General features: G+C 40.2%; 4 protein-coding genes and 2 long non-coding RNA genes across 7 annotated transcripts; 5 read left to right on the forward strand and 1 right to left on the reverse strand.

Moving 5' to 3' along the window:
• Window positions 1-5,586: 5,586 nt before the first annotated feature.
• Window positions 5,587-6,916, forward strand: LOC129589848 (uncharacterized). The gene is made up of 2 exons (XR_008690662.1): window positions 5,587-6,197; window positions 6,549-6,916. It is a non-coding gene; the product is annotated as an uncharacterized LOC129589848 (long non-coding RNA).
• Window positions 6,917-7,504: 588 nt separating this feature from the next.
• Window positions 7,505-8,687, forward strand: LOC129589868 (uncharacterized). 2 transcript variants are annotated; one of them, XM_055484766.1, is made up of 2 exons: window positions 7,505-7,967; window positions 8,195-8,687. In XM_055484766.1, the coding sequence occupies exons 1-2, from the start codon at window positions 7,716-7,718 to the stop codon at window positions 8,360-8,362; spliced, it is 420 nt and encodes a 139-aa protein (XP_055340741.1). In that variant the 5' UTR covers window positions 7,505-7,715; the 3' UTR covers window positions 8,363-8,687. The 2 variants fall into 2 exon arrangements, with proteins under 2 accessions (XP_055340741.1, XP_055340742.1); XM_055484767.1 differs by having other exon boundaries at window positions 8,129-8,205.
• Window positions 8,688-9,289: 602 nt separating this feature from the next.
• On the forward strand, window positions 9,290-10,760 carry LOC129589831 (uncharacterized). The gene is made up of 2 exons (XR_008690660.1): window positions 9,290-9,934; window positions 10,427-10,760. It is a non-coding gene; the product is annotated as an uncharacterized LOC129589831 (long non-coding RNA).
• Window positions 10,761-12,404: 1,644 nt separating this feature from the next.
• Window positions 12,405-14,303, reverse strand: LOC129589870 (beta-1,3-galactosyltransferase 9-like). The gene is made up of 2 exons (XM_055484769.1): window positions 13,612-14,303; window positions 12,405-13,102 (listed from the first exon to the last, which is right to left on the reverse strand). The coding sequence occupies exons 1-2, from the start codon at window positions 14,202-14,204 to the stop codon at window positions 12,460-12,462; spliced, it is 1,236 nt and encodes a 411-aa protein (XP_055340744.1). The 5' UTR covers window positions 14,205-14,303; the 3' UTR covers window positions 12,405-12,459.
• Window positions 14,304-16,466: 2,163 nt separating this feature from the next.
• Window positions 16,467-17,491, forward strand: LOC129589775 (uncharacterized). The gene is made up of 3 exons (XM_055484631.1): window positions 16,467-16,656; window positions 16,791-16,931; window positions 17,056-17,491. Exons 1-3 carry the CDS (start codon window positions 16,552-16,554, stop codon window positions 17,185-17,187), a joined length of 378 nt encoding a protein of 125 aa, XP_055340606.1. The 5' UTR covers window positions 16,467-16,551; the 3' UTR covers window positions 17,188-17,491.
• Window positions 17,492-19,914: 2,423 nt separating this feature from the next.
• On the forward strand, window positions 19,915-20,959 carry LOC129589777 (uncharacterized). Its single transcript, XM_055484634.1, has 3 exons — window positions 19,915-20,163; window positions 20,330-20,458; window positions 20,570-20,959. The coding sequence occupies exons 1-3, from the start codon at window positions 20,059-20,061 to the stop codon at window positions 20,696-20,698; spliced, it is 363 nt and encodes a 120-aa protein (XP_055340609.1). The 5' UTR covers window positions 19,915-20,058; the 3' UTR covers window positions 20,699-20,959.
• The last annotated feature ends 3,176 nt before the right edge of the window (window positions 20,960-24,135 follow it).

The raw sequence follows: 24,135 nt of genomic DNA on the forward strand, positions 1-24,135 counted from the left end.
TGTTGAAGAGTTGAATTCCAAAACGCGATCGTCGCATAAAAACTTATTGTTTTTTTACTTCCTTCGCTTAATTCGCAGTCGAAGCCAGCGCATAAAATAAACTACAATTTATCCGCACACAGACAATTCACCATTTAAAATAATGGCGAGTGGCAGTCGCAAAAATTAAAAAGAACAAATTTTATTACTGTAATAAAATATAAAAGCCAAAAAAGGGGCGTTTGTATGTGTCACTATGTGCTACACATAATATGAAACAGATGAAAGCGCTATCTGCATACGACAAACATTTTCAGTTTGCTTTGTAGTAGGGACCGTACCATTCCGCCGGTGTACAGGCCTTTTCCGGTTTGGCGACGGTATGATAGTCCTCCAAACTGCCTTTCCCTTTGGCTTCCGCGATCAGGTGGTTAGCTGCCTCCACCTGCTCGGTAATCAGCTGCTGGATATACGCCTTCATGAAAGCATTGAACTGTTCCCCGAACAACTTCTTATCTTTATCGGCGGCCAGTTTGGCATGGTTTTCCCGGAGGAATTTCAGAATGCTTTCATCCAGAATATCACTGAGCGGCCGCACTGTAAAATAGTCCTCCAGGACACTAAAGTCCAGTGCGCCGTTTTTGAACAGCTTGGAGCGCACAGTCTCGTACGTATTATTGACCATGCGCGGCGGAATCAGCGGGTCGACGAAGAATGCATCGGCATACAGTTCCCCCTTCCCTTCGAAAACGAGATCATCGATGTGCCCGCGGATAATCCGCCGAATATTCTGATGGATCAAACTACCCGTGATATTGGAACTGTTGTAGTTCCCGAACGCCCCGCTGCTGCTATCCGTTTGCCGGTCCGTGTTATCCTTGGACGGCTCTAAACGGTTGATGAACACTTTGTTCTGCTCCACCTTATTGATCCAGACATTCAAAAACGGCAGATCGAGCACTTCCTCCCCGCCGTCAAACTTCAAATTTCGCGTGGGGATTTTACTGACATCCAGATTCGGGAGGACAATATCGAATCCTTTATCGAAATACTTCTTGATCCGTTCAATGTATTTCGGCGAGGAGCTCTTGGCGTCCACGGTAAACACCAGGCTCTCGATGCCTTGGCGGCCACGCTCCGAAAAAATGACTTCATTGCGGAAGTATGCCGCTTCCGTGCAACTGATGTCCGTCTCTTTAAAACGCTGGGCTAGCGGTGGACAGAACGTGAACTGTACCGGGTACGGCAGGCACTGCGCTTTAATGGTGTAGACATTCTTGTAGCGCGTCACCGTCAGATCGTTCAGATTATACCGTGTTGTCCCGTCGTCCGCTTTGCCTTTTTTCTTCATCTTATCCTTCTCCTCGTTCTTCCCTTTCATCCAGGTTAAGAGATCCTCGACGAACTGTCGTACCCGCTCGGCTAAGACAGCCCCTTTATTGGGGACTGAATCCTCCAGGACGAGGAACAAATCGATGTCGTTGGGTCTGTTGTCCAACAGCAAGTCGACAACGCAACCACCCACGATGGCGACACCCTCCAGGCTGACACCTTCAAAGGCGGGCACCAGCTCGATGAATTTGTCCCAGAAGGTTTGAGATTTTCGCCAGGCTTCCCGGTTGGTGAAGCGGTTTTCATATACCAAGGTAGGCAGCTCGTAGTTCCATGTGCGAACGGGGCTGACATCGGCCAAGCTGAAAAATCCGCCCTCCTTGATCCAAGCGGCAGTATTCGTGGCTGGCATGATTCTGGCGTAGAATTCTTATCAAATTTAGAATATCAGTACGTAGTACCAACTCAAAATCAGAGGCAACTTCACAAAAATGATAGATTTCCTGAATTTTTCCAACCTCGAAGACAACTGCAAGGCATGCAAAGTAAGTAGACAGTAGGGTAGATTAAAATGCGGGATGCAGACCGTATTACATTACTACTGCATACTCGTCAAGTTGCAGAACGGGTTTTGCGGTTATTTTATACCGGCGCGCGCTCCGTGCATGTCAATTCGCCGGCTCGGTCGATAAAGCGCACGTGCACGGCAAGTGGCGAAGATTACCGGCCTTGGCCTTTGAAGTTTGCATTATGAGCAATCGATATGATTTCATCGGATGAGATAATTTTATCCAACTTAACGGAAACCGGGGTGGCGATTTTACAGTTTGTAACTGTGTATGTATACATACAGTCATCATAAATTCAATGTACATCCTACAGATGATCTTAAAGATAATCTACGCATGTGAACATCCTTTTAGGAGCGGTGCGAAATGCTCCGTTTTGCCGGTATCAACAAAATCTACTGTATTTTTTGACAGGAAGCTGTAGGGAGCGTTCTGGGCGCTGAAGTCTACTCCAAGTTCATTTAGACGATGCGTAATACACAATTAATGTACGTAACTGACTTGGTTTATAAAGTTTGTTTTCGTTCTCCGCACTAATAATACAACTTTTGTTTAAATGGGGAGTTTGTATGTCCAAGGTATATTGTGCTGTAGTACTGTCGCGGATAAAAGCTTTCAAGGAAAACGATATAAATTATTTATTTTTCGTATTACTGCACTTTCGCAGTACGCAGTATGAAGCGAAATTCGCTTTGTGCTCACATTGCTGTCTATAAGCAACCGTATTCCAGGATTCGAAGTGGGTTTTCCTATATTATACATACTTTATCGAATTCCCATACTAACTGCTTACCAGAATGAAAACTAAAAAAAACTACTATCCAACATTAAACTTGATTTATTTCTACCTCTTATTAGCTGTGCTCCGGTCTACCAATGCACGAATAGCGCATTTTCCTAGTATACGCGTATACTATACATCTGTACTTTATCGTATTCACTGCGAAAACTGAAAATACTTTAAATCGAAACACTGAAATTATACTGAAATTTTATCCTGGAATTATTTTTAATTGATATTTAAATTTTTTAAATTGTTCCATAAATTGTTCTTGTTAAAAATTGTTACAGAATTGTTCGTTCGCTACCAGTCGATCTTGACCATCGCTCCAGTCTTGACCATCGCTCGCACCGTGCAGCACGCTTTCGATTAGACTGCCTTAACTTCGCCAGTTGCTTGTGTGATTACCAAATATTCGGCGTTTTCGACGGAAATGTGCCAATATTCCAACCAATCATCCTTGATCTCCCGACAACGTCATCCTGATTTATGTTTATATTTGTATTAGATATTTGAATTTTACTGTCTTCTATAAATACTATAAACTGTCTTCTATAAATACTCATAACCACTATAATTTCCAAAAACTATACAAAACTTTCGAAAAAAAATAGGTTATGCGTGCCGTTTCCCCTAATTTGTAATAGGGGTTTTTTGCCGCATAACAGCATACAAAGGTTGATATAAAGTATATACTATCTTACATTGTTGCTCCATATACTGCCGGATACAAAGCAAAAGACACTTATTCATTATGTCTTATCATAGTCTAAATACTGTATTTAAACGCAAAAATGTTTATCATTGATCGCTACTTAACATCTTTCTTGTGGGTGAAAGAAGTGCACTGCAAAATAATTCTAACTTCAGAAAGTGCTCGTAACTGCTGAAATACGCAAACGTTACATGACAGTTTTGGAAAAACTCGCTAATGTCAAGTGATACACATTGGTCGCATACACATTGGTCCACTCACAAGTGTTTGCTACACGCTGACACTGAAATTTTATGCGCCAGAAATTTGTATAACCCACAAAAATTTCGTAATCAAATGCAAATTCCTAACATGCTCCCATAAATAGCCTAATGAATGGCACGTTTCCGTTCAATTTGTCAACGGCCTTCAAAGTATAAGACACGAGCAAAGTGTATAACCGTGTGACCTTTGATTTAGCATTTGTCTCTCCTTTACGATCGCGAAGTAGCGGTTAATCTGAAACTGCAAAGATGATTCAGAAAGGAACTATCTTATTATTGCTGTTGGTACTTTGTGGCGTGGCCTTTGCTTCGGTAAGTAGTGTCAATTGTCAGAAGAACTATATTTTCCGTTGGGCAGTACAAGTAAATAAAAAAGAATCGTGTCATTCGGTATTCTTTAAGTTTACTTGTTGTTTATACCAGAAAACTGTAACAGCATCCTCAGATCTAAATCAAGATTGGTTTTTGTGAATCTTACGAGATACTGTACGTATAAGTAACAAAATTAAATCTATTTCTCTGCGCAGAGTAGTCAGGAATATTTTCTGGAAAACCAAATTATTCTTTCCACATTTCTTTGTACATTTTTACCGCAATATATGACCAACGTCAAAAATGACCGGGCAAAGGGAGTTCAAGAGAATGTTTTTATAAATACGAATGCAGCAGCCACTGTAGAAGTACAGATAGTTATTGTTTCGTTTGTTGTTATTGCAGTCTTATTTGCAGATAATAAACCGAGCGGAAGAGGCTGAACTTTTACGTGAGTATCTTTTAATAATGGTAGCGCCATGCAGAATACTTTTGTGAATGTGGCCGTTTCGCCGCTTCGTGCATTTTATTCGGTGCTGCACTTTTTCATCACACATAGGAGCCAAACGGGACTATGGTGGTGGCTCGTGGGGATATCGTCCATCCTACGGTGCTGTACCTTTCGGAGGTTTCGGAGGGTATATGGGATTTGGCGGTCCTTACTAGTACGTAGTAATATTTCCAGTATGCGGGGATATATTATAGAAAATTGGTGCAAGAAACTCTTTTCCATGTGTTGTAGTGGTGGCTATTACCGATACCGTGGAGACCGGTAACTGATAGAACCAAATGCTTTTGGAACCGCTATATTGACATACCCCGGCCCTTCTTCCAGATTGTTATGTTATATGCATTGTTTTAGTACGCAAGCTGTTATTACCGTTAATTGTTGTTGGCATTGCCGTGGTCGTTATGATGATTTATGAGTATGTTAGATCGCTTAACTGTGTACTCTGTACTTATACAAACCAAAGTCCCCCATAAAAAATTGTTTCTTGCCGCACTTGCATATATAGAGTCGGTAGTACTTACTACTCACCATCAGTACGACAGGAAAATCAACTCAAAAATTATTTCTTTTATCTCTGCTTTCAGTTAGGGGTTAAGGGGTGCATAAAAACTGAATTATTTAAAGGATTTTAATACGAACGCTAATTTCGCTGTCATAACGAGGAGAACGAATTTCTTGTCAGTGATCACAGCATTACTACACTTGTAATACCCCGTCACAAAATTAATTTACGACTGCCTCATGCAGTTGCTCCATTTTTGAAATTATTAATTAATATTGCATGCATAGAGTTCTAACACCTTTTTTTTAGTAGAAACGTTTCCAATATTCCATTAGCGGAGCTAATATAAATGAAAAATAATATGAGTATATTAATGTAATAAAAACTGAAGGCGCTCCCACAGCCGCATTTTCACTGCCAAAATAATAATTAATGCTCGTTAATCATGGTGATTGGTGATATCTGTAGAAGACTGTTAATCGTGAGAGCTTTAACAGGTTTTCGAACGAGATAACTGAACAAAACAAGGCGATGATCGCTTTAAGGTACTGAAGAGAATGATTTAGTACCACTATTAAACCATTAACCTCGGATATAAGTCATCTAAAGGGTTTAGAAAACCCTTTTGGCAGTTCAATTTCCAATAGCACAAGTATCAGTTTTGGTAAAGCCAGAGTACATATTTCTTGTATTTCCTTCTAGGATAAGGTAATAATAATCCACGCGCTCAGGAAACAGGTAATTCAGTAAGCTGTTATTGATACGAACGGAGACGATACGCGGATGTGCAAAGCTTTTGGAGGCTTGCGGCATTCGAAATTAATTAATGTCTGCTGACAGAATCACCGGTTTCTAGAGTTGAAACTCTTATAAAACCTGCATAACGTGAATGTAGTATTACCAATATCATTAAGTTTCCAGCCAAAAAACTTGTACACTTTACATCAATCCTTAAGCACTCTCTCCCATCTTGACCTTTGCAAAATGCTTGCAAAGAGCATAGTATTGATTAGCGTATGTATTGCGGTTGCCCTCGCCATCCGCTCGGATCCCAAGCCGGGCGATGCCGAAAGCACCAAAGTTGCCAACGATGCCCTCTTTGACCCATCATGTAATCCTCCTTCGTGCTTTCCTGAATATTCCCACTGCGGTGCCAGGATGGCCAAGGGAAAAGTCATTGTTAAGAGTTACCAAAGAGAACTTCAGCGTGAAGGAACCCTTTATATTCTGAAGGTATTTAAAACGTGTTTTCACCGGTGTTACGTTGACTTCGATCATTTACGGCATGTAGTGCAAAATTTCTTGGAGCCATAATTTATAGTTTTGTGGTTTGCTGCCAGCCATCTGCTGCTCTTTACCGATAACAATGTTTTCTCAATGGTAGTGATCAAGAACAATACATGCACTACACTTGCGTACTGCAAAACAGAAGTTATAATACAGGTGTTTGTTTTCTCTATCCTACTCCGCAGTAGGCGTGAGGTTTTACCCAGTTTCTGAATTACAGTACATATTTTGCACTCACTAACGCTTGCACTTATTGCTACCAAAGGCGTTCACTTATAACATTGCACTTCTTCTTAGGTCGACCTGGAAATGCCGCCCTCGGGTTCCCACAAAACCGAATTAATCCGTGGCAAAACCATGGAAGTGTTCAAGCCCAAGGGAAGAGCATCACCCACTGTGAAAAAGAATCCTTGCGACAATTAATCATCACAAAGTTTACTGTAGGATAAGGAATAAATATATAGTAAAATTTTCTGATTTCTGGTACAACTACTTATGGCCAATTTGTCTTACAACTGTATGTGCAACGTATTACAGTGCGTGCCGTTTTTAATAATCCACTCCAGCCTTTAAAGTACGAGTGCGTAGGGGGTGGAGGTTTGATAGTGCATGGTAATAAAAATGCGGGGTGTGGTATTAGGAAAAGCAAATTTATATTGCAAATGCACGCATAATGAAAATAATCCGTCAAAAGCGTTGAGAACTTGATTGTATTTGAGATCACACCATCTATTTTCTCTCTAAAGAATGCCACATATGCCAGTATTCGATCACGGCTATAATTGTACAATTATTACAGTTAGCTGCCTTATTTTGCTATCTCCCGACCCTAGTAATATTATACGAGCGCCATTGTTCCCTGCCAATGCATCGGGATGTACGTACGAGTACTACATCTAGCACTTATTGGCGCGATGTCCGAAATCCAATGCAGTAAATTTTAAGTGCAAAATATTTAATACTGTATTAACCATTGTATATCTTAACGGATGTGACATGGCAATGCGATATTTCTTTCATTCTTTTCATTCGTTTGTGCGAAAAGTACCGAATCTTACATTATGATACGATTGCACTGTGCGCATCCCTTATGTATATATAGTACTACATTGTGCTGCACAAACAAAACAATAATAAAATTCTGAAAATAGCCTGTAGCTGCTTTTTTAGAAGAATACTTCTTGTACCGCTGTAAATTCAAACCTAGCTGGGTATGGAGTGGCCAGTCCCATTACGCCGTAAATACACTCGGCTGTTCAGCATTCAGTAAATCAATATCTGTACATAATCACACCTATAAACCTGCAATATTTTTTCAGAACGTAGTAATCTCGACGTTAATTCAGTGCTGATTTTGATGGTTATACACTTATAGTGTGACACTTGCTATCACAGCTAGTTCTACAATATCGTGGTGCCAGTTCGCACTTGAGTTCGTTACATTAATTAATACGGCATTTCGAGATGCCGCGGATCGCAACCCTCGTGCTTTTGGTTTTTTGCAACTCACTGGTCATTATGGCCAAGCTGTCCCCCAGCAAACCCGGGGACAACGAAAGCCGGACGATCGCTCTGCAAGCCTTTGTTGGCGGCCTGGATGCCAGTAATAAACCACCGGCTCTGCACTGCGGAGTCAGTCCCGGTACATTGGTCAACCTCCAGGTCAACAGCTACCAAACCGAAAAGCAGAAGGACGGCACGCTCTATGTTATGAAGGTAACGATTAATATTTACTGGCATCGAACAGCATTTGTTCTTTTAATGCGCTTTAACGTTTTTATATTATGTTAAAATGCACGTTCATGGAATTCGGCCTCTATAAACGTGCATGGAATTCGGCCTCTACCGATATAACTGATGCTAGATTTGTTGCATAGATGTAGGTACTGCAGTACTAAGTACAGCAGAATGCGCTTCACTCTTGTGCCCAGATCTTCTGTTAGGTTGATTTATTTATTCCACAAAAAGTTGGCGGTACGGTCAAGATCAGGACGATACGCAACAGGGAACTGGACGCCTTCAAACCAAGTGGAGGGGATAGTTTTCAGAACTTCAAACCTCCAGTTGTCAAGAAAAACCCTTGTGATGGCCTTAAATTGAACACCGGCTGAAAAAGCTGGATTGTACCGTAGTTCTTTGATTTATGCGCTTATTAATAATGCAGATTTTTCCTTCGATATCGAATTTTAGTTTGCATACGCGCTGCGGCGCTTTTGCAGTTGAGCGGTTATGGGAGTTTACGTGGTTTTGTTTTACAGCCGCAGGCCGCAACAATGTGCAGGGATGCCGTTGACGTTAGCGGATCTGGGGCTTTGCTTTGTAAATTACTGCATTCAGCGTTAGCGCACATTAAATTGCAATGTTAGCTTATCCAGCGTACTTACATTAATAAGTGATTCTTGCCGAAGCTACTTCAACACTTTTTGTATGCAGATATGAAAAATTAAAGGTAAAATATATTTGAAGAAAACGTATTATTGTACCGTGCATGTAGAGACACTAACTATTAATCGGAACTAGCCGACTATTAATTTTTTCATAAAAGTTTTGCAAATTTGCATCCATTGGCGAAAAAAATTAAGTGCGGTTACCTCGCTTACTTCGAAATCAAAGTACGAGTAAATCGAGACGTCAGTGGATTATGTGTAAGATTCACTAACCCTTACATCAGTCGCACAGTAATGCTGCGTTTTATTTATTCATACAGTATTAACAGATCGTAATATATGTGTTGATCCCTGACATAATCGATATAAGGTTACATGGTTGGGAATTCGGTACACACTATGTCGAATTAACTTATACTGGAATTCTGACGATAAAAGTCAAGGACGCTCTAGCTTCACGTGTCTGCAACATGAGCTCTCAGGTTTTCTGGGATTTATGACGTAATGCATAATATTGTTATAATATGAACATGCTAACGCATACCTAAGCAAGTACTTGTAAAATAGTTGACGTAAATAGTTGACGTGACCGTGGTAGCAAAACATACAAAGTAGTAGAATCATATATACCTTCGCCATAATTTTCGTTACTTACTATTTTACAAAACACCGGCGTTTTATTTGTGCCTTGTAATGCATATCTCGTCATGATTCGCACCAAAAACGCTGTCCCATGCAAATTTCGCTGCCAACGTGATGAAGTGAGAAATTGACACAATTGTTTCCTAGTATACGAACCTGTCAAAAACCCGGTTCGGGACGGTCTGCGTCAAGCGCCCACTTCAATCAGCTGACGGACGCCCGTGCCAGTTGTCTCGATTATCTCAGACAGCGATTCCCATTTTGCCCGGTTATTTTGTAATTTCACTCGCCTAACAAGGAAACGGTCAATTCTTCGGCTTGCATAACACAGTCCGATATTATTCTAACGTTAACAATAGTGTTATAGCCCGGAAAAAGAATGCTGGCTAGAATTTTATTAGCAGCTGTGCTGTGTGTGCTGGCGGTGGACGGTTCCTTGTTTGGCAAACTGCAGAGGGTCAAACGGGACGGTGACGGTTATGGGTATGGTTATGGCGGATACGGTTACCCGTCGCCATATGGATACGGAGGATACGGCGGCGGTGCTAACAATGCCCTTTTAACCAGCCTCATGTTGGGATCACTCACGGGACGCCAGAGTACTGGCACCAGCAATACGGCTGCCTTGGCCGCACTCGCTCCGCTTTTGTCGCAGTAAGAATGACCTTTTACAGGATTTTGGTCCAACGTCGGTGTCGGCTCATGACCGATAAAAACTAGCTTGTAACAATAATGAATGGCTTACGTTACAACTAACTTATATAATTATTTACGTACGCATGTTAGTACTGCCACGCATTTTTTCGTGCGATTACCAAAATATCTATAGCGGTTATGTATACCCGGTCTAGCACATGTTCATTCTTCTGTACATACTAGTATTCAAAGACGCATAAAAATGCAGCAAACTGATTTTTTTTCATAGAACTAAAGGCACCACAGATCAAAATCCTCTCTTTTGTTATTGCTGTTGTACAAGCACCGTTTGTTAAATTATAATATTAATTTTTAATTAATTTGGTTTATCCAAAAAGCGATAAATACAGGAATCCGTTTTAAAGACACGGTTACCTTGAAAATTGCAGTATGGCTAAAATTAATAACAGGTAGCATAACCACAGTGTACATTGTTGAACATCTTTGCAGACCCTCTTATATGGGAATGGGAATGCCGTACTATGGCGGAAGAAGTTACGGAGGAAGAGGGGATTAGCCGGCAAAAAGATGGACTACTTGCTTGTTACGCCACGAATTGTATACGCATAAGATTGGGTTAAAAGGTTGTTAAAATCACTATACTACTTTCAGCAGTCTAGTTTTATTTATGGATGCATAGCAAAGCACTTCCCACTGTCAAAAACCGCATTTATTTTGTTGTTGATTTCCTTTGTGGTTTTTGCCTAACATTATTCTGCATGAACGAAATGTACTCTAATTCGGATTGCATTAATCAAAAAATGAATAACTGCTGTATAAGAGACCGAGTGGGCATCGGCTTTTTTACTGTACGTAGAAGTCTCGTTTTTAAACGTAGCATTTGTGCATGCAACTGTGCCGGTTAACCGGCTAATGATCTAGGTTCTAGAATACGTCACGTTCACAAAAAATATCAAAACACGTCAAAACACTGAACTACTCTGCGAGGTAATTAGAGCTCTATCTTGTAGAAAAACAGTAACTGTATCACGATAGCATAAAATTGTATCACGATACATATCGGCATAACTATGTGCAAATGCCAGAAAAATAAACTGCAATAAAAAACAAAGTAAAAACTTAAGAGCTTTTGCAACAAGCTCGTCGTTCGTCAAGATACTTAATAAATAAGGTAATACAAATGTAATAATGGAGTGCCCATTGCGAAATGCCATGATAAAAGCTAATATTGAGATCCATCTGAGAAAACGTTGTACAGTACAGTGCGCTGTATTGTTTCCGGTGCAGCCGAATGGCTTGTGATATCACTATCCAATACACCGGATAGCTCTGATGCCTTGTGCACGTTTGCAAGGCGAAAAATTTTCACCTTCTGAATTTCTGTTAGAAGGATGCTGCATCAGTGTGCAGTGCAGAATTGTGCATAACCAGATCATCCATGGCCATTGAGATTCTTCCGAGTGTTTCCGTCCGGAACTTTCAGGAATATGGACCACTACTCTGGTAGCGCCTCTCAGCCATATATATACTTATATACCTAGTTCAAATAAAAATATCCGAGCTGTTCAGTGCAGATATGTTCACCAAGAGTCCGGAGACTTTGTTATCCAATCCGGCAATTTCTCGTTCCCACGCGGGAAAATCGGTCTGATCGATGGGAACCAGTATGCGCGAAAACGTCAGCGATCCCAGCAACAAGCCTAAACTACCAAATACTACGGCTGTTGCAATGGCCAACAGGTAACGTTTTGACGTTATGATCATCTTGCAAAGTTCGGTACGTGGAATGTCCAGCGAGGATGCGGGAAGAGCATGCACCGGGGCCTAGCATAAGTTTTCAGGGACCACTAAGTATCAATACGAGTACTAACTGAAGTGGCAGTTTAAAAACCTGCCATAAAAAAATTCAAAATGCAAACTAGCCTTTACTCTAAAAAATCTGCATCTTCGCAGCAATACAAGTAGATTTTTCGAGATAAGATTTTACCATTACAAAAGTGACACGTAACAAACAACAAGTGAGAGTGAATTACACAAGAAACGTTTTGAAACTAAATTCTAATTCCTGCCATAACTACAAAGATTGCTTCGTAGAGAAGTGCCAGACGCGGAAGTTGTTTTCTGCGATCGACACCAGCATGCAGCAATGCTAGAATATCGCGGACAAGAGGGCGATACATTAAGTACGTATACGCTGACCGACAGCCGCCGGCCAAACATTAACCATAGTCGACAATAGTACGCATTTAGAAAAACGGTAGATATTAAATCGTACAAATTAACGTAGGTAAGTACTAGTTCATCTGCTCAAATATTTTGGCACTCGTTTAGATGTGTATAGGTGCTCGATTATATATTAAAGCAGTCTCCGTTTTGGAAAGTACTTTTTACGCTGCAGATAATTTATTTTTCAGTCTTTATAAAGAAGCAATAATAAAATCACAAAATTCAAATCCAGAATCACAGTTGTGAAAATATCTTACGAAACGAAACCTTGCGAAATTAACGTCATAATTTCCACATCAACATAATTTTTGGTAAGAATCACACGTATCATTCCACATGCGGTACATATCCTCCACCGACGAATAATGCACACACATTTCCTTTTTCTGACATTTATCCTTTTCCACTCGCCACGCATATCCCTCTACGTCCTTGCGCTCCAACCCGGCTGCTACCGTGACAATCCCATTAATATACATATCCTCGTTCAAGCCGGCATTCAGTCGGTTGGCCAAGTACACGACTTTGCCGACATATCTTGTCGGTAGCGCATAGAGCATGCCAGTTAAGTATTCCGGATACTCATCCGGTGGATAATCCTCCCGCGGCACAGAGTTCTTCTCCTCGGGATTGCGCAACGCCGTGACTCCACCCCTGAAAATTCCGCCGTGGACCAAAGGGTCGTCGGCCGGTTGGGAGCGCAGGTAGCGGAGGTACCGGGGCAGGTTCAACCAGTTGTCATCGTCAATTTTAACGGTAAAGGTGGAGTTTGGGCAGAAAGCCGCTACCCATTGGAGGGCGTGGATGGATTTGAGAGACTGAGCGCGGTAGTTGTCGTAGAACCGGTTGGACTGAACGATGTCGTGGAATTTTTCGGATTCGAGACCGATGCGGTATTGAATGGTTGAGCTGGCGATTTTCGCGATCATAAAAATTAATCTACAAAAAAGAAAACGATAATTGCTGCTGTAGTTAAGTCGGCGAGGAAGCAAGTTACATTCTGCATGCTCCACGGACAACGTCACTTCACAGATTATACCCATATTACTATGTAAAACTGTTACCATCGTGTAACCCATAACATTAATTTTTCAAACACCTAATAAATTAAGTATTAAATAAAATTTGGAGGGTTACGAGCTGGTATAATCACGATAAGTAGTCGCATCATAAAAAATACCAAAAATAAATTCCAATAGCCTTAAAAGTCTCCCAAGTGGAGTTTGGCTACTGTTGGTTCGATAATAATAATAATTGCTTAAAAAAGCGCTGAAGACACTGTATTAATTATGGACTAATGCGAATCGCGATCGCAGAAATGTTTAACATCGAACAAGCGTAATTATACGAGTATTATTAGCAGCTTATTTACCTAATTATTTATTAATTTTATAAGAATAATCATGCATATATTAAGAGCATGAGCAGTACTCATGCAGTTTTCGTACCTCACACCACATTGGATTTCAGCCAGCGATCCCCATGTTTCGCGAATAGCCACGCGGTAGCGAAACGCTTCCGGTCGTGTAACCACAATAACAATGGCAAACACCTCCTTGCCGTTGATTTCACAGGCTTCGGGCATGATACTATACTGTTTCGCCACAACTTCCGCTACAAATCGGAAGTCTAACTTGTCTTCCTTGAGCTTGTGCCAAGCCGGAAGTCTCTTTTGAATAAAATATTGTGCGATTTCATTACCGATCAGTAGATGCACCTTCATGAAGGTTTCGTTAATTGCTACCGGCTGCGCAACGGATCGCGATCGGCTGCGTCTGACCGGTAATGGCTCCGTAACCGGGTCAATAGGATTTTGTATTCGCAAAGGTGCCGGGTGCTTAACAGCGGCCAGTCCAAAAATAACGAATAAAACCGAACAAACTCCAGATAAAATAAGAATACATAGCTGCAGGTACGACTGAAACCGATACCGACGCCGCCGGTACATACTGTCCAGTATAACGCTCTGGTAACTCGGTAGGATGCGGAATTTCGAAGGATTAATCGTATGATCTCCGGGGTGCGTCGCGTACAGCGACATTATTCATCGTATAGCTGGCCATTATGCAATGGAAGTATGCATCGTAGAAAAAGGTCGAGCGGTTGATTAAAATATAAAACCATATAATAGATCATTGCTTTTTACGTCCTTATGCTAGTGTATCAACAGGTGGTTTAATTTTAATGCGCTTCCATGGCTTACCGTCGGAAACCGTGCAATGATAACAATACTTAATACACTATGAAAAAGTCTTGCAGAATTCAGGCAAAGCGCATCACATCGTAATGTACTCGTAAATCGTAAGTAGATCATTCACGAGGAGAAGATTTGGAGCAGATGTGCGAGACTACGCCGGAAGGTACGCAGTGCGTGCCAGTTAATGCATACTGCTTCAGTTTCGTACTAATACTTGTACAACGCTGATATTTTTAATTGTTATGTACAGTGTAATTTACTTTTTCCGAAAACCGTACGTATGTGCGAAAATTCAAACAGAAAAACCAAGTCAAATCTGACGGTAATGTTAAAACGAAATTCATCGTCTTGTACACACCGCTGGATCTTCCGAAGTGAAACTCTTTCGCCGGTATTGGATGACACAAACGGTACTTAAACAGCCTCAGTTTAACCAGTGATTTAAACTCCTGTCCATTACACTTAAGGGAAGTGGGCCGGTACATGGTGCCAAATTCGTATACATGCACGAAAACTTTCACTTTCGCGCACTCCCAAACACATTTTTGTTTCGGTTTAGGACATTCTACAGCCAGAAGGTTTGTATACACTGGCGTGAAAACCGTTTGTGCGCGCAACATCCGGTTCGGGAGTTATGGCTGTTAGAAAATCCAAAAAGTTTAAATGCGTTCAGGTGTACCAAAAGTCTCATTATGGACCGATCTCCCTCAAATTTTGCACGTAAATGCACATAATCACGAAGATCGTTTTTACACCGATCCACTGTTCTAGCATGTTTTTCAAATTTTAAAATGAATTTCAAAAATTTTAAAATTTATTTTAAAATTTGAAAAAAATCATTGAAGTCTGGATCGGTGTAAAAACGATCTTCATAGACATGCGCATTTATATGCAAAATCTGAGGGAGATCGGTCCATAATCAGACTTTTGGTACACCTGAATGCATTTAAACTTTTTGGAATTTTCTAACAGCCATAGCTCCCGAACCGGATGTTGCGCGCACAAACGGTTTTCACGCCAGTGTATACAAATCTTCTGACTATAGAATGTCACAAACCGAAACAAAAATGTGTTTGGGAGTGCGCGAAAGTGAAAGTTTTCGTGCCTGTACACGAATTTGGTACTATATACCGGCCCACTTCCCTTAATACGAGCATAAAGATACGTGTATCCATCTCCATACAGTTTGTGCATAACACATTTTTTGATTGTGGGGCAAGAAGCCGGTGTAGCATTTTAGTACATCGCTAGGTATTAAAATCAGAAATAGTTATGCGTATTATCCATTACTATGTCTCTCAAACAGAATATAGGTAAAATCTTAATAGCACAACCGCACCGGGCGATGCCAGCCGCGTTAAACGACGAAAGCATTTTAAATTTTCTTACGTACATGTTACGCTGTACACTATTTGTAAATGAAAACTACAGTTAATAGTGGGTGTTTAAACGAACAAACATAGCGTGGTGTTGCCGGAACTGGAAGACATTTGTGATTTGGGCAAAGGCCCGTCAGCCCCCTTTTACTGAACATACAACAACATGATGGATACCACCACAACAGATGCGGCAGAAAAACATTCGAAAACAAAGTCAATGCAGAGGGAAAGGGCGGAAGGGAAAAAAATTCACTGTCCAAACGCAGAAATGATTTCAAACGAACACACCAACACTTCAGCAGCGCAGAAACCCTCAGAATATCAATCTCTCAGGAAACAAAGCAACCACTGAAAGCTGACAAACAGCCATAAACAAGAAATGGGATGAATATTCACCCACAATAAACTATGATTAACCACGTTAATCATTCGTCATCCAAAAAGCCAAAGTCATTAGATAAGAAAGAGATTTTCGACAAATTCGAAGAAATGCGGTGAAATTATTCTATTCATGGACATATCGCGAATCCGCGCTAGGCAATCTATTAAAACTGCCTCCCAGGCTGTAGGATTACTTTATATTATTATCGCATAGAACTTGTACATAATTACACGTTCCCAGGCACCAGAATAAAGTTAATGCAACCGGACGTTGCAGTCATGATTTTACGGCATACCGCAGGCGGAACACACATCGGTCCAAATTTGACGGGATATAAAGTTCAGGTTTTCATTTTATTTCAAAATTCCGTTGTCGATCAGGTTAATATTAGCGTTAACTATACTTCGACGATCGTGCACTATTAGTTAGAATGGACGGTAAATTTTTGATTATTTTCCTGGGATGTCTGTGTGTGGCATACGCCGCCAGATCTGCTTCTCGGCCAGTTGATAAGCAGACGGAGAAGATTGGCCAGGTAAATTCATCGCACTTTTTATGCATTCCGTTGGCCGTTGTGCGCGCTCTTCGAACAATGCTTTATATATTTGCAGTAGCTTCTTTAGTTTTCCGTTATGCATTCAAACTGATTTTTTTGAGCATTATTTTCAGGATGCAATGATGACCCCGCAGAAAAACAGCCCGGCCCCAGCGGCCAAATGCGGCATGAGCTTTCAAAAAGTGATTTTTAAAACTTATCAGACGGAAGAAACCCGTATCTTCACCGGTTTATACACCACGTATTATTTTAATGTAAGCAAAAGAAACCAGCGCGGGTTATAGCTGTGCTTATTCGACGCGTACGCCGGCGCTGCGTGTCACGCCTCGTCTGGCAGACTGGCTCTGCATTATGCTGAAACTTGCTACTCTGATACAGGTTGACCTGCAATTTCGTGGTGATAATGCCGGTGCAGGCCGTCCTATGTTTGCCAGGAATAAGGCGCTCGTTGTTTCCGTACCTAAAGGAAGAGGTCTAGTGACGACTGTGGACGTTAATCCGTGCGCCTAATTTTCTTTGTGCATGATACAAACATGTACAAGAATGAAGTGAACGTCCTTTCCGATAGATTGTACATTGTTTTCTAACCACCAGCTTTACAAGTTTGATTTCGGAACATGTTTGGGCGAAAGGTCATAAATGCCATGGAGCGTTGTGTAACAAATGCTGTCAAACGCATTTTCTTAACGTACTTACTAACCTTGGAATGACTAGGACTTTCGTTGGAAAACTGATGTCAGGATTGTTTGTTAATGCCATTGCTGGAATGTTTTGTCAAATAAATACCGCATCTGATAAATGAATCTCTTTGCTAAGAGAGTTAAACAAATTTTAAAAGGTAAGGTTGATTTGACCAGCGGTACGATTCATAGACTTTACGGTCGCACCACGACAGGCGTTAACGCCACAGGTGTCGCAATGGCATCGGTTATTAACGATAAGTTAAATGCCAAGATTAGTGATAAGTGGTAGACTGGCAGTACAGCAAACCGTCATTAATTTAACTTTGGCCCTTAGGTTTTGGCACTACGGTACGGGATCGACCAGACTTGGCCTCCATTCCAAATAAACGGTTTGACGAGTAATACGAGTATAAATTCACAAATCGGTGGAACATTGCAATGTTATTACTATTTTGTCTGTATACGGAAATAAATTTGCTCATCGAAAAGATGTCGATTAAGAAGCAAAATTATTTTAATATTGTTTAACGAGCACAAAATAATATCAGATTTTACAATGGTCCTAAGTTTTAACGAGCAAGTAAATTTTGAAAAATTTGCCCAAAATCGTAGAATAAGCTACAGTAAATGACGTGAAGTAAAGTATAATTATCGAGGTTAGGAAAATCGAGACTTTGGTAAACATACAATATAATGAACACAAAGATTGGTGGTGCATCCTTTAAGGAAACAGCTTGCGCTGCCTTAAGCAGCTGGCGGGATTTTTAAGGAACTTAATTGTACAACAGGAGCTTTTACCTTTCATAAAAATATTTGGGCAGGGATGATCAATTTTATTATATGACACATGCCTCCCAAAAAACGTAGGCGTAAAAAAAGGCAACTAGAAAATTACATAATGTGGAATGTGAAATCAGTGCTGTAGGTTGGTTATTGTGAATCACGTTGTTAGTATTCGAACAAAATCAAAACTCCCGAAATATAGTTACTAGGGGTGTGTCTACATGAAATTCGGTTGAAAAATTCGTTATTGCTAGGCCGTTTAATCGTTGTCTCTGATACAAGGCACAACTGTTTTAGAAACAATGCATTACTACTTCAGATGTTCACATTTATTCTACTGCCAAAAAACAATAATTATAAAGGTTTCAAATCGTCGCTTCCTCGTGGCATTAAAATGTTTAGTACGCTGTTAGGGAACGTTGTGGTTCACCAGGTTTCAGACAAGATTTTTTGGATTCGACAGGAGTCAATCGACTACCCTGATACAAAACAAATCCTTTTTTTATTCATATTAATAAAGAATTTTGTATATGCAGTTATACGGTATATGCACTAACGGGTAGCATCACTCGCAAAGCGAAAAAAACACTGATGCTTTGACACAAAAAGTGCCATTGTACAACTTTTGTATTTGCTGTAAAGAAATAAGTTGTTCCGGGAATGTGCTTTTTATGAATGCTTATAATACAGGTCGATCGCACCAAGTGTGGGCAGTTGAGTAAAATAATTTAAAAAATAATCCTGTAAACAATTCTGTTGTTCACTTTCATCTTTGTTAGTGCAACTTTTTATTGCGGATCCAGTGATGTAAAAACTGAGATCCGTTGATGCGCCTGGAACGCGTAGGGCGGGGCTTAATAGGAGAGGGTATGGGCCAGTTTTTCAACGATTATAACCGCCCCTCTCAAAAATTCAGTATTTGATGTTTTTTTGTGAACTTATTGTTAACCATTGAGTGGCCTTAAAGGCATTCGTTAAGGGTTACCAAAAGATTTTTGCGCGATTAGTGCCAGTAGTGAGTTCAAAACAAGAAGTTGCTCTCATAGACTTGTATGTTAAAAGATTCCATCCGAAGGATGTGGTTGCCTAGAGTAGGGATCGTGGCTAGCCAGGTGTTTGTGATTCAAAGGAAGTTAGAAAAGGACTATTAGAAAACCAGATTATTGTTCGGTAGTTCTCACGTATCCAGAATTTTTAAAAAATTATAGACTGAGCATGGATATTTCTTAATAAGCAGTGCGTTTTTTTGGGAAAATGAAAGTAAAAATTCGGCTACCGTTCCTTGCGTATAAACTTCTACCGCAGAAATATGACTAAAAAAGTTATAAAAATAACAAAAAAATTTTCGGGTTCAATGGTAGCAAAGGAGAATTTTTTGTTACTGCCCACACTTGGTGCGATCGACCTGTATGTAAACATTTCAGGCACTTACTTATTTTATCGTTTCTCATCAGAGATACTTATTATAGTTACTTTTCTAAGCGTTTCTCATTTCGCATTCCGGATTTCGTCAGTACATCCCCTGCATCACATATAGACGATGTTATACCTACGTATCGGTTTTCTAATCGGGATCTTTGTAAAAATTCAACGCTATCAGATAAAAAAATTGCAGGAATTCCGGGATAACCTAAAGAGAATTACTCACGCGCATGCCGCGATACGAGTTTTGAAGCTACTCAAACTGCCTCCGGCCGGGGTAATTGTGAAAGTATCTTAAATATTACTATTACACAGAACTTACATAATACAAACTTCACCGTATACCGCAGGCAAACCACATGGTGGTCCAAATCGGATGGGATATAAGAGTTCAGTTTTTAGTTTAGTTTCCCAAATACGGTGTTCTTCCGCTATCGCCGCAAGTTTTCTCTGTGGTCAACCATACACTACCGCTCGTGCATAATTTGCTAGAATGAACGGCAAAATTTTGATTGCTTTCTTGGGATGCCTGTGTGTAGCTTATGCCGCAAAATCTGTTTCTAAGCCGGTGGATAAAAAGACGGAGAAAATAGGCCAGGTAACACAGTCCACAAATACGTTTTGAATTCCTGTCGGTTGACGGCGAGCGCCCAATTGGATAGTGTTTTATACTGTAGACGCAGTACTCTGTACATAGCTTCTCTGTTGTTTCGTTTCTGTCTTAATTACTGTAAATTGCCTATCTTCCTTTGTACTGTTTTCAGGATGCATTTATGGCCCCGGGAACAGATGGGATGCCCCCAATGCAAAAATGCGGCATGAGCATTCAGAAAGTGATTTACAACACTTATCAAAAGGAGGAAACTCGCGGAGGAACCAAATACTATTTTAATGTAAGCACAACACAACCAACGTGTTTATTATAATTAACAGAGCCGTGCTTATTCGGCATGCGGACCGTTTACTTGCACTGCATTATGATGGAACTTGTTATTTTGATACAGGTAAATCTGCAGTACCGTGGCGGTAATGCCGGTAGAGACGGTCCTATGATTGTTAAGGATAAGGAAATCGTTGTTACTGTCCCCAAAGGAAAAGGCAAAGCTACCGTGGACGTTAATCCATGCGAGTAGTTTTATTTGCTCAGACACATACTGGTACAAGATCGTAATAAACGTCCTTTCCAATAGACGATACATTGTATCTAACAAGCCACTTAACAAGTTTGATGTTAGAATATTATGCCATGGAGCACTGTATTATACGTGTGTTAAGAAGTGTAGCACATATTTTCTAACACAAAGTCTGCTAATTCCAAAGTATGTTGTCAAATAAACCTCGCAGGAATGGCTTTAGTAGAGGAATTTTTTTAAAGGCGTATAACTGACATTAAAATTCAGTCATTTTGTAGTCGTACCACGATAAATGTTAATAGAATGGCATCGGTAATTAACGAAAATGCCGAAAGTTAGTGGGAATACCACATTCCCTCTCAACAGCAAAGCGTTGTCTTAACTTTTGGCCAATGGGTTCTTGCACTACCGGATAATATAGCCTTCGGCCGCCATTCCAGATGAATACCTTTGATATAACCATAGCAGCTTAATTTGTCACAATTCAAATGGAATTTTACAATATTACTAGATAAATGCATGCTAGCATGCATTTGCAGACCGAAGCAAAGCGATCAGAACGAGTTTTATTACCGCTTCTTGTAATGTAACTTTACCAGTTTATAGCAAAATTTTTGTTGTTAACAACAAAAATGTACACGAACAGCGGGTTAAGCAAATTGAGTTTTTCTCACTGGTGGGCTGATCATGATATACCGTTTCTGTAAACATAAAAATTTTCTAGCAAAAAAAAGAAAACATTGATGGTTTTATTTGTACGGCTACAGTATTTACAATAATATTATTCTCTTACCGTTACAAACGGTAGATTTTGCCGCAGTCATAATTTTAAGCTCAAGCAAGCACATTTTAGGCAATTATATAAATATCTGCTGAAAATGATGAAATAAACTATACGCAGTAATTAGTAAATTATAATTACTGAGATTAGGAAAGGCAAAACTTGGGCAAGTATTACATACTGAACATTAGGATTGCTGTCGCACTCCTTAAAGAAACAGCTTGTTGCCTTCGAATAAATAGCTGACAGCTTTCCTATTAATTTTATCTTATTTTAGCAGTTTATTACTTTTATGTACTTGTTGTGTTTAAGATACAGTACGGACATTTAATCTCAATGACATTTAACCACCTGTATATGCTCAGTCGGTAAGCAAACTCTTAACTCAACTGCTACAGTGACAATCCGAGGATGGAATAGATGAGAGCGGAAACGCGAAGATCACGAATCCCTATGATGAACCATTCAGGAACTCGTGTTCTACTTTTACTTCCGGTCGTAGGTAGTGCGAGGGTCAAATATAAGACTAACCAATTGTGGCACGAGACTACCATGCAGATTACGTTATGTATATCCGAAAGGTGACTACGAACGCCAATGCGAAAGTGCTGCCTCTTATTAACACACAACGCTTTCCACAAGGAAATTAGACGTTAGAAAGTCGGAAATCGTAAGTCTAATTTCTGAGCTGCTGACATCAATGATCGTTGGAACTTACGTAGACTTCAGGTTTCAGCATCAGATATTCCGCGAGGTACAAGTAATGACGAATCACAGACAGAAACGAGTAGATAACATCCGGTGTGTTGCAGGTGAAGGCATACAGGAGTTCAGATGTGAGCTATCCAGTAATTCCAACGTGTAAGTACGGATCCGATGTGTACAATTGTACTCTTTCCACACGTCATTCTCATACTTTTTTTCTTCTTATTTACTCGTACAGTACGAAAGTATTTGTGCTGTATTCACTTACGGTTCCCATTGAGCCGGTGCGGCCGGTATCGGCTATTTGTGCTGTATTCACTTACGGTTCCCATTGAGCCGGTGCGGCCGGTATCGGCTAAACTACGATAGAGCGGCAATGCCTTAATCCATGCGTCTAATTTTACATGCCCAGACACAACGAAATGTACGTGCTTTGCAATATTAATAATTCACTGCAGATGGTTTGCCGAACCACTTTACAAGCTCAGTCCCAAATTACGCTTGTGTGAAAGGTCATAACTGCCATGAAGCGTACTCGAACGAATGTTGCCCACATTTTATTAATGTGCATACTAACCTTTGGATAAATTGACATTTCGTTGGAAACCTGAATTTTGAGGATTTGTTGTTAACGTCGTTGCAGAGCTACTTTGTCAGAGAAGTAACTTGCCACGGAAGACTTAGGGAAAAAACCGCTTTTTTTCGGCATCTCCAGGTTTGTACTCGCTTCATATTAGTCGCAAAAACAAAAATTCAAAATTGAAATGCTTCTGAAAGTGAGCATTTTATTGTAAAATCGCAGCTATGATTGTGGTTAATCATATAAAAAACTGGTAATCGAAGGGCTTATCAACAACAACGAAGGGAATAACGAAAGGTCTTATCAACAACGAAGGTCAACAACGAAGGTTTTATCAACAACAACGGTCTTATCGAAGGTCTTATCAATTCAACAACATTAGCATCATCCTCGCTTAGCAGAATTCCGAAGTCTCAACATATCTCTATAACACCCCTTATATTGTGGAAGTATATAATACAATACATGCTGGTAATGCACACAATTATTTTAAGCAGATGGATATTACGTGTACATACATGTACTCGTATTAACTTATAACAATCTGCACACATTTTAGAATTATTTGTACAACATTGCACCTTTTTTATCGTGACGGCATGTAAACCGCTTTACTATTTTTATCTATCGCTAAACCTTGAAATCAGAAATATTATAATGGTTGCATATTAACCGCACGTCTGCAAGTCCAAAGAAAACAAAAACTATCGAACATACAAAGGTGCTCGAAATTCATGTCTGTTAATTCTGTCATGCCAGGAAGCGATAGTCAATACGTAGTGCCATTTTACGAGAGCATTTGCAGTTAGCTACATAATAACCGGTAATAATAGAGCAGTTTAAAAACCGCCACAACAAAAAACAGTTGCAGTAATTCGCGATGGCCATCATGCAACTGTTTTTCCGCGCAGGCAGAACAGGGTGACGCTGATTTTTTACAAATCTTATTGAAACCGGCATTCTCTAAAAATGACTCGAAAAGATAATTCTTTGTTTTCCCATCTGCAAGTTAGCCCTTCGTTTTCCCATTTTTGATTTTTTGGGCCGAAGTTACTTTTCGGCCCAAAAAATCAAAAATCAGCAGAAACAAATTTTTAAAATTAAAAGAAGGCAAATCACGCAGCCGCAACGGGCAGACCCAACTGCGCCATGGATGAAAGCCCCTGAAATTCCTTTGCGTAAATGTTTAGCTCTGAGATCTTTGTAAAATTCTACGTAATCAGATCACGAAAAGTTTTTGCAGCAATTCCGGGGTAGCCTAAAGGAAATTACCCATGCGCATGCCGTCGCTATACGAGTAGTGCTAAATCTACTCAAACTGCCTCCCAGGCAATGAAAATTGTGGGAGTACGTTATATTATTTACTAATAA

This window comes from Paramacrobiotus metropolitanus, unplaced genomic scaffold (genome assembly GCF_019649055.1).
Source record: "Paramacrobiotus metropolitanus isolate TYO unplaced genomic scaffold, Prichtersi_v1.0 Parri_scaffold0000037, whole genome shotgun sequence".
Lineage (NCBI taxonomy): Eukaryota > Metazoa > Tardigrada > Eutardigrada > Parachela > Macrobiotidae > Paramacrobiotus > Paramacrobiotus metropolitanus.

What these genes read in the sequence shown, in the direction of transcription:
- LOC129589775 (XM_055484631.1), top strand. Translation starts at nt 16,552, where the DNA reads ATGGACGGTAAATTTTTGATTATTTTCCTGGGATGTCTGTGTGTGGCA. An exon ending in AGACGGAGAAGATTGGCCAG is followed by an intron (nt 16,657 to 16,790) that starts GTAAATTCATCG and finishes CATTATTTTCAG; the next exon opens with GATGCAATGATGACCCCGCA. An exon ending in ACACCACGTATTATTTTAAT is followed by an intron (nt 16,932 to 17,055) that starts GTAAGCAAAAGA and finishes ACTCTGATACAG; the next exon opens with GTTGACCTGCAATTTCGTGG.
- LOC129589868 (XM_055484766.1), top strand. Translation starts at nt 7,716, where the DNA reads ATGCCGCGGATCGCAACCCTCGTGCTTTTGGTTTTTTGCAACTCACTG. An exon ending in GCACGCTCTATGTTATGAAG is followed by an intron (nt 7,968 to 8,194) that starts GTAACGATTAAT and finishes ATCTTCTGTTAG; the next exon opens with GTTGATTTATTTATTCCACA.
- LOC129589870 (XM_055484769.1), bottom strand. Translation starts at nt 14,204, where the DNA reads ATGTCGCTGTACGCGACGCACCCCGGAGATCATACGATTAATCCTTCG. An exon ending in GAAATCCAATGTGGTGTGAG is followed by an intron (nt 13,103 to 13,611) that starts GTACGAAAACTG and finishes TCTTTTTTGTAG; the next exon opens with ATTAATTTTTATGATCGCGA.
- LOC129589777 (XM_055484634.1), top strand. Translation starts at nt 20,059, where the DNA reads ATGAACGGCAAAATTTTGATTGCTTTCTTGGGATGCCTGTGTGTAGCT. An exon ending in AGACGGAGAAAATAGGCCAG is followed by an intron (nt 20,164 to 20,329) that starts GTAACACAGTCC and finishes TACTGTTTTCAG; the next exon opens with GATGCATTTATGGCCCCGGG. An exon ending in GAACCAAATACTATTTTAAT is followed by an intron (nt 20,459 to 20,569) that starts GTAAGCACAACA and finishes ATTTTGATACAG; the next exon opens with GTAAATCTGCAGTACCGTGG.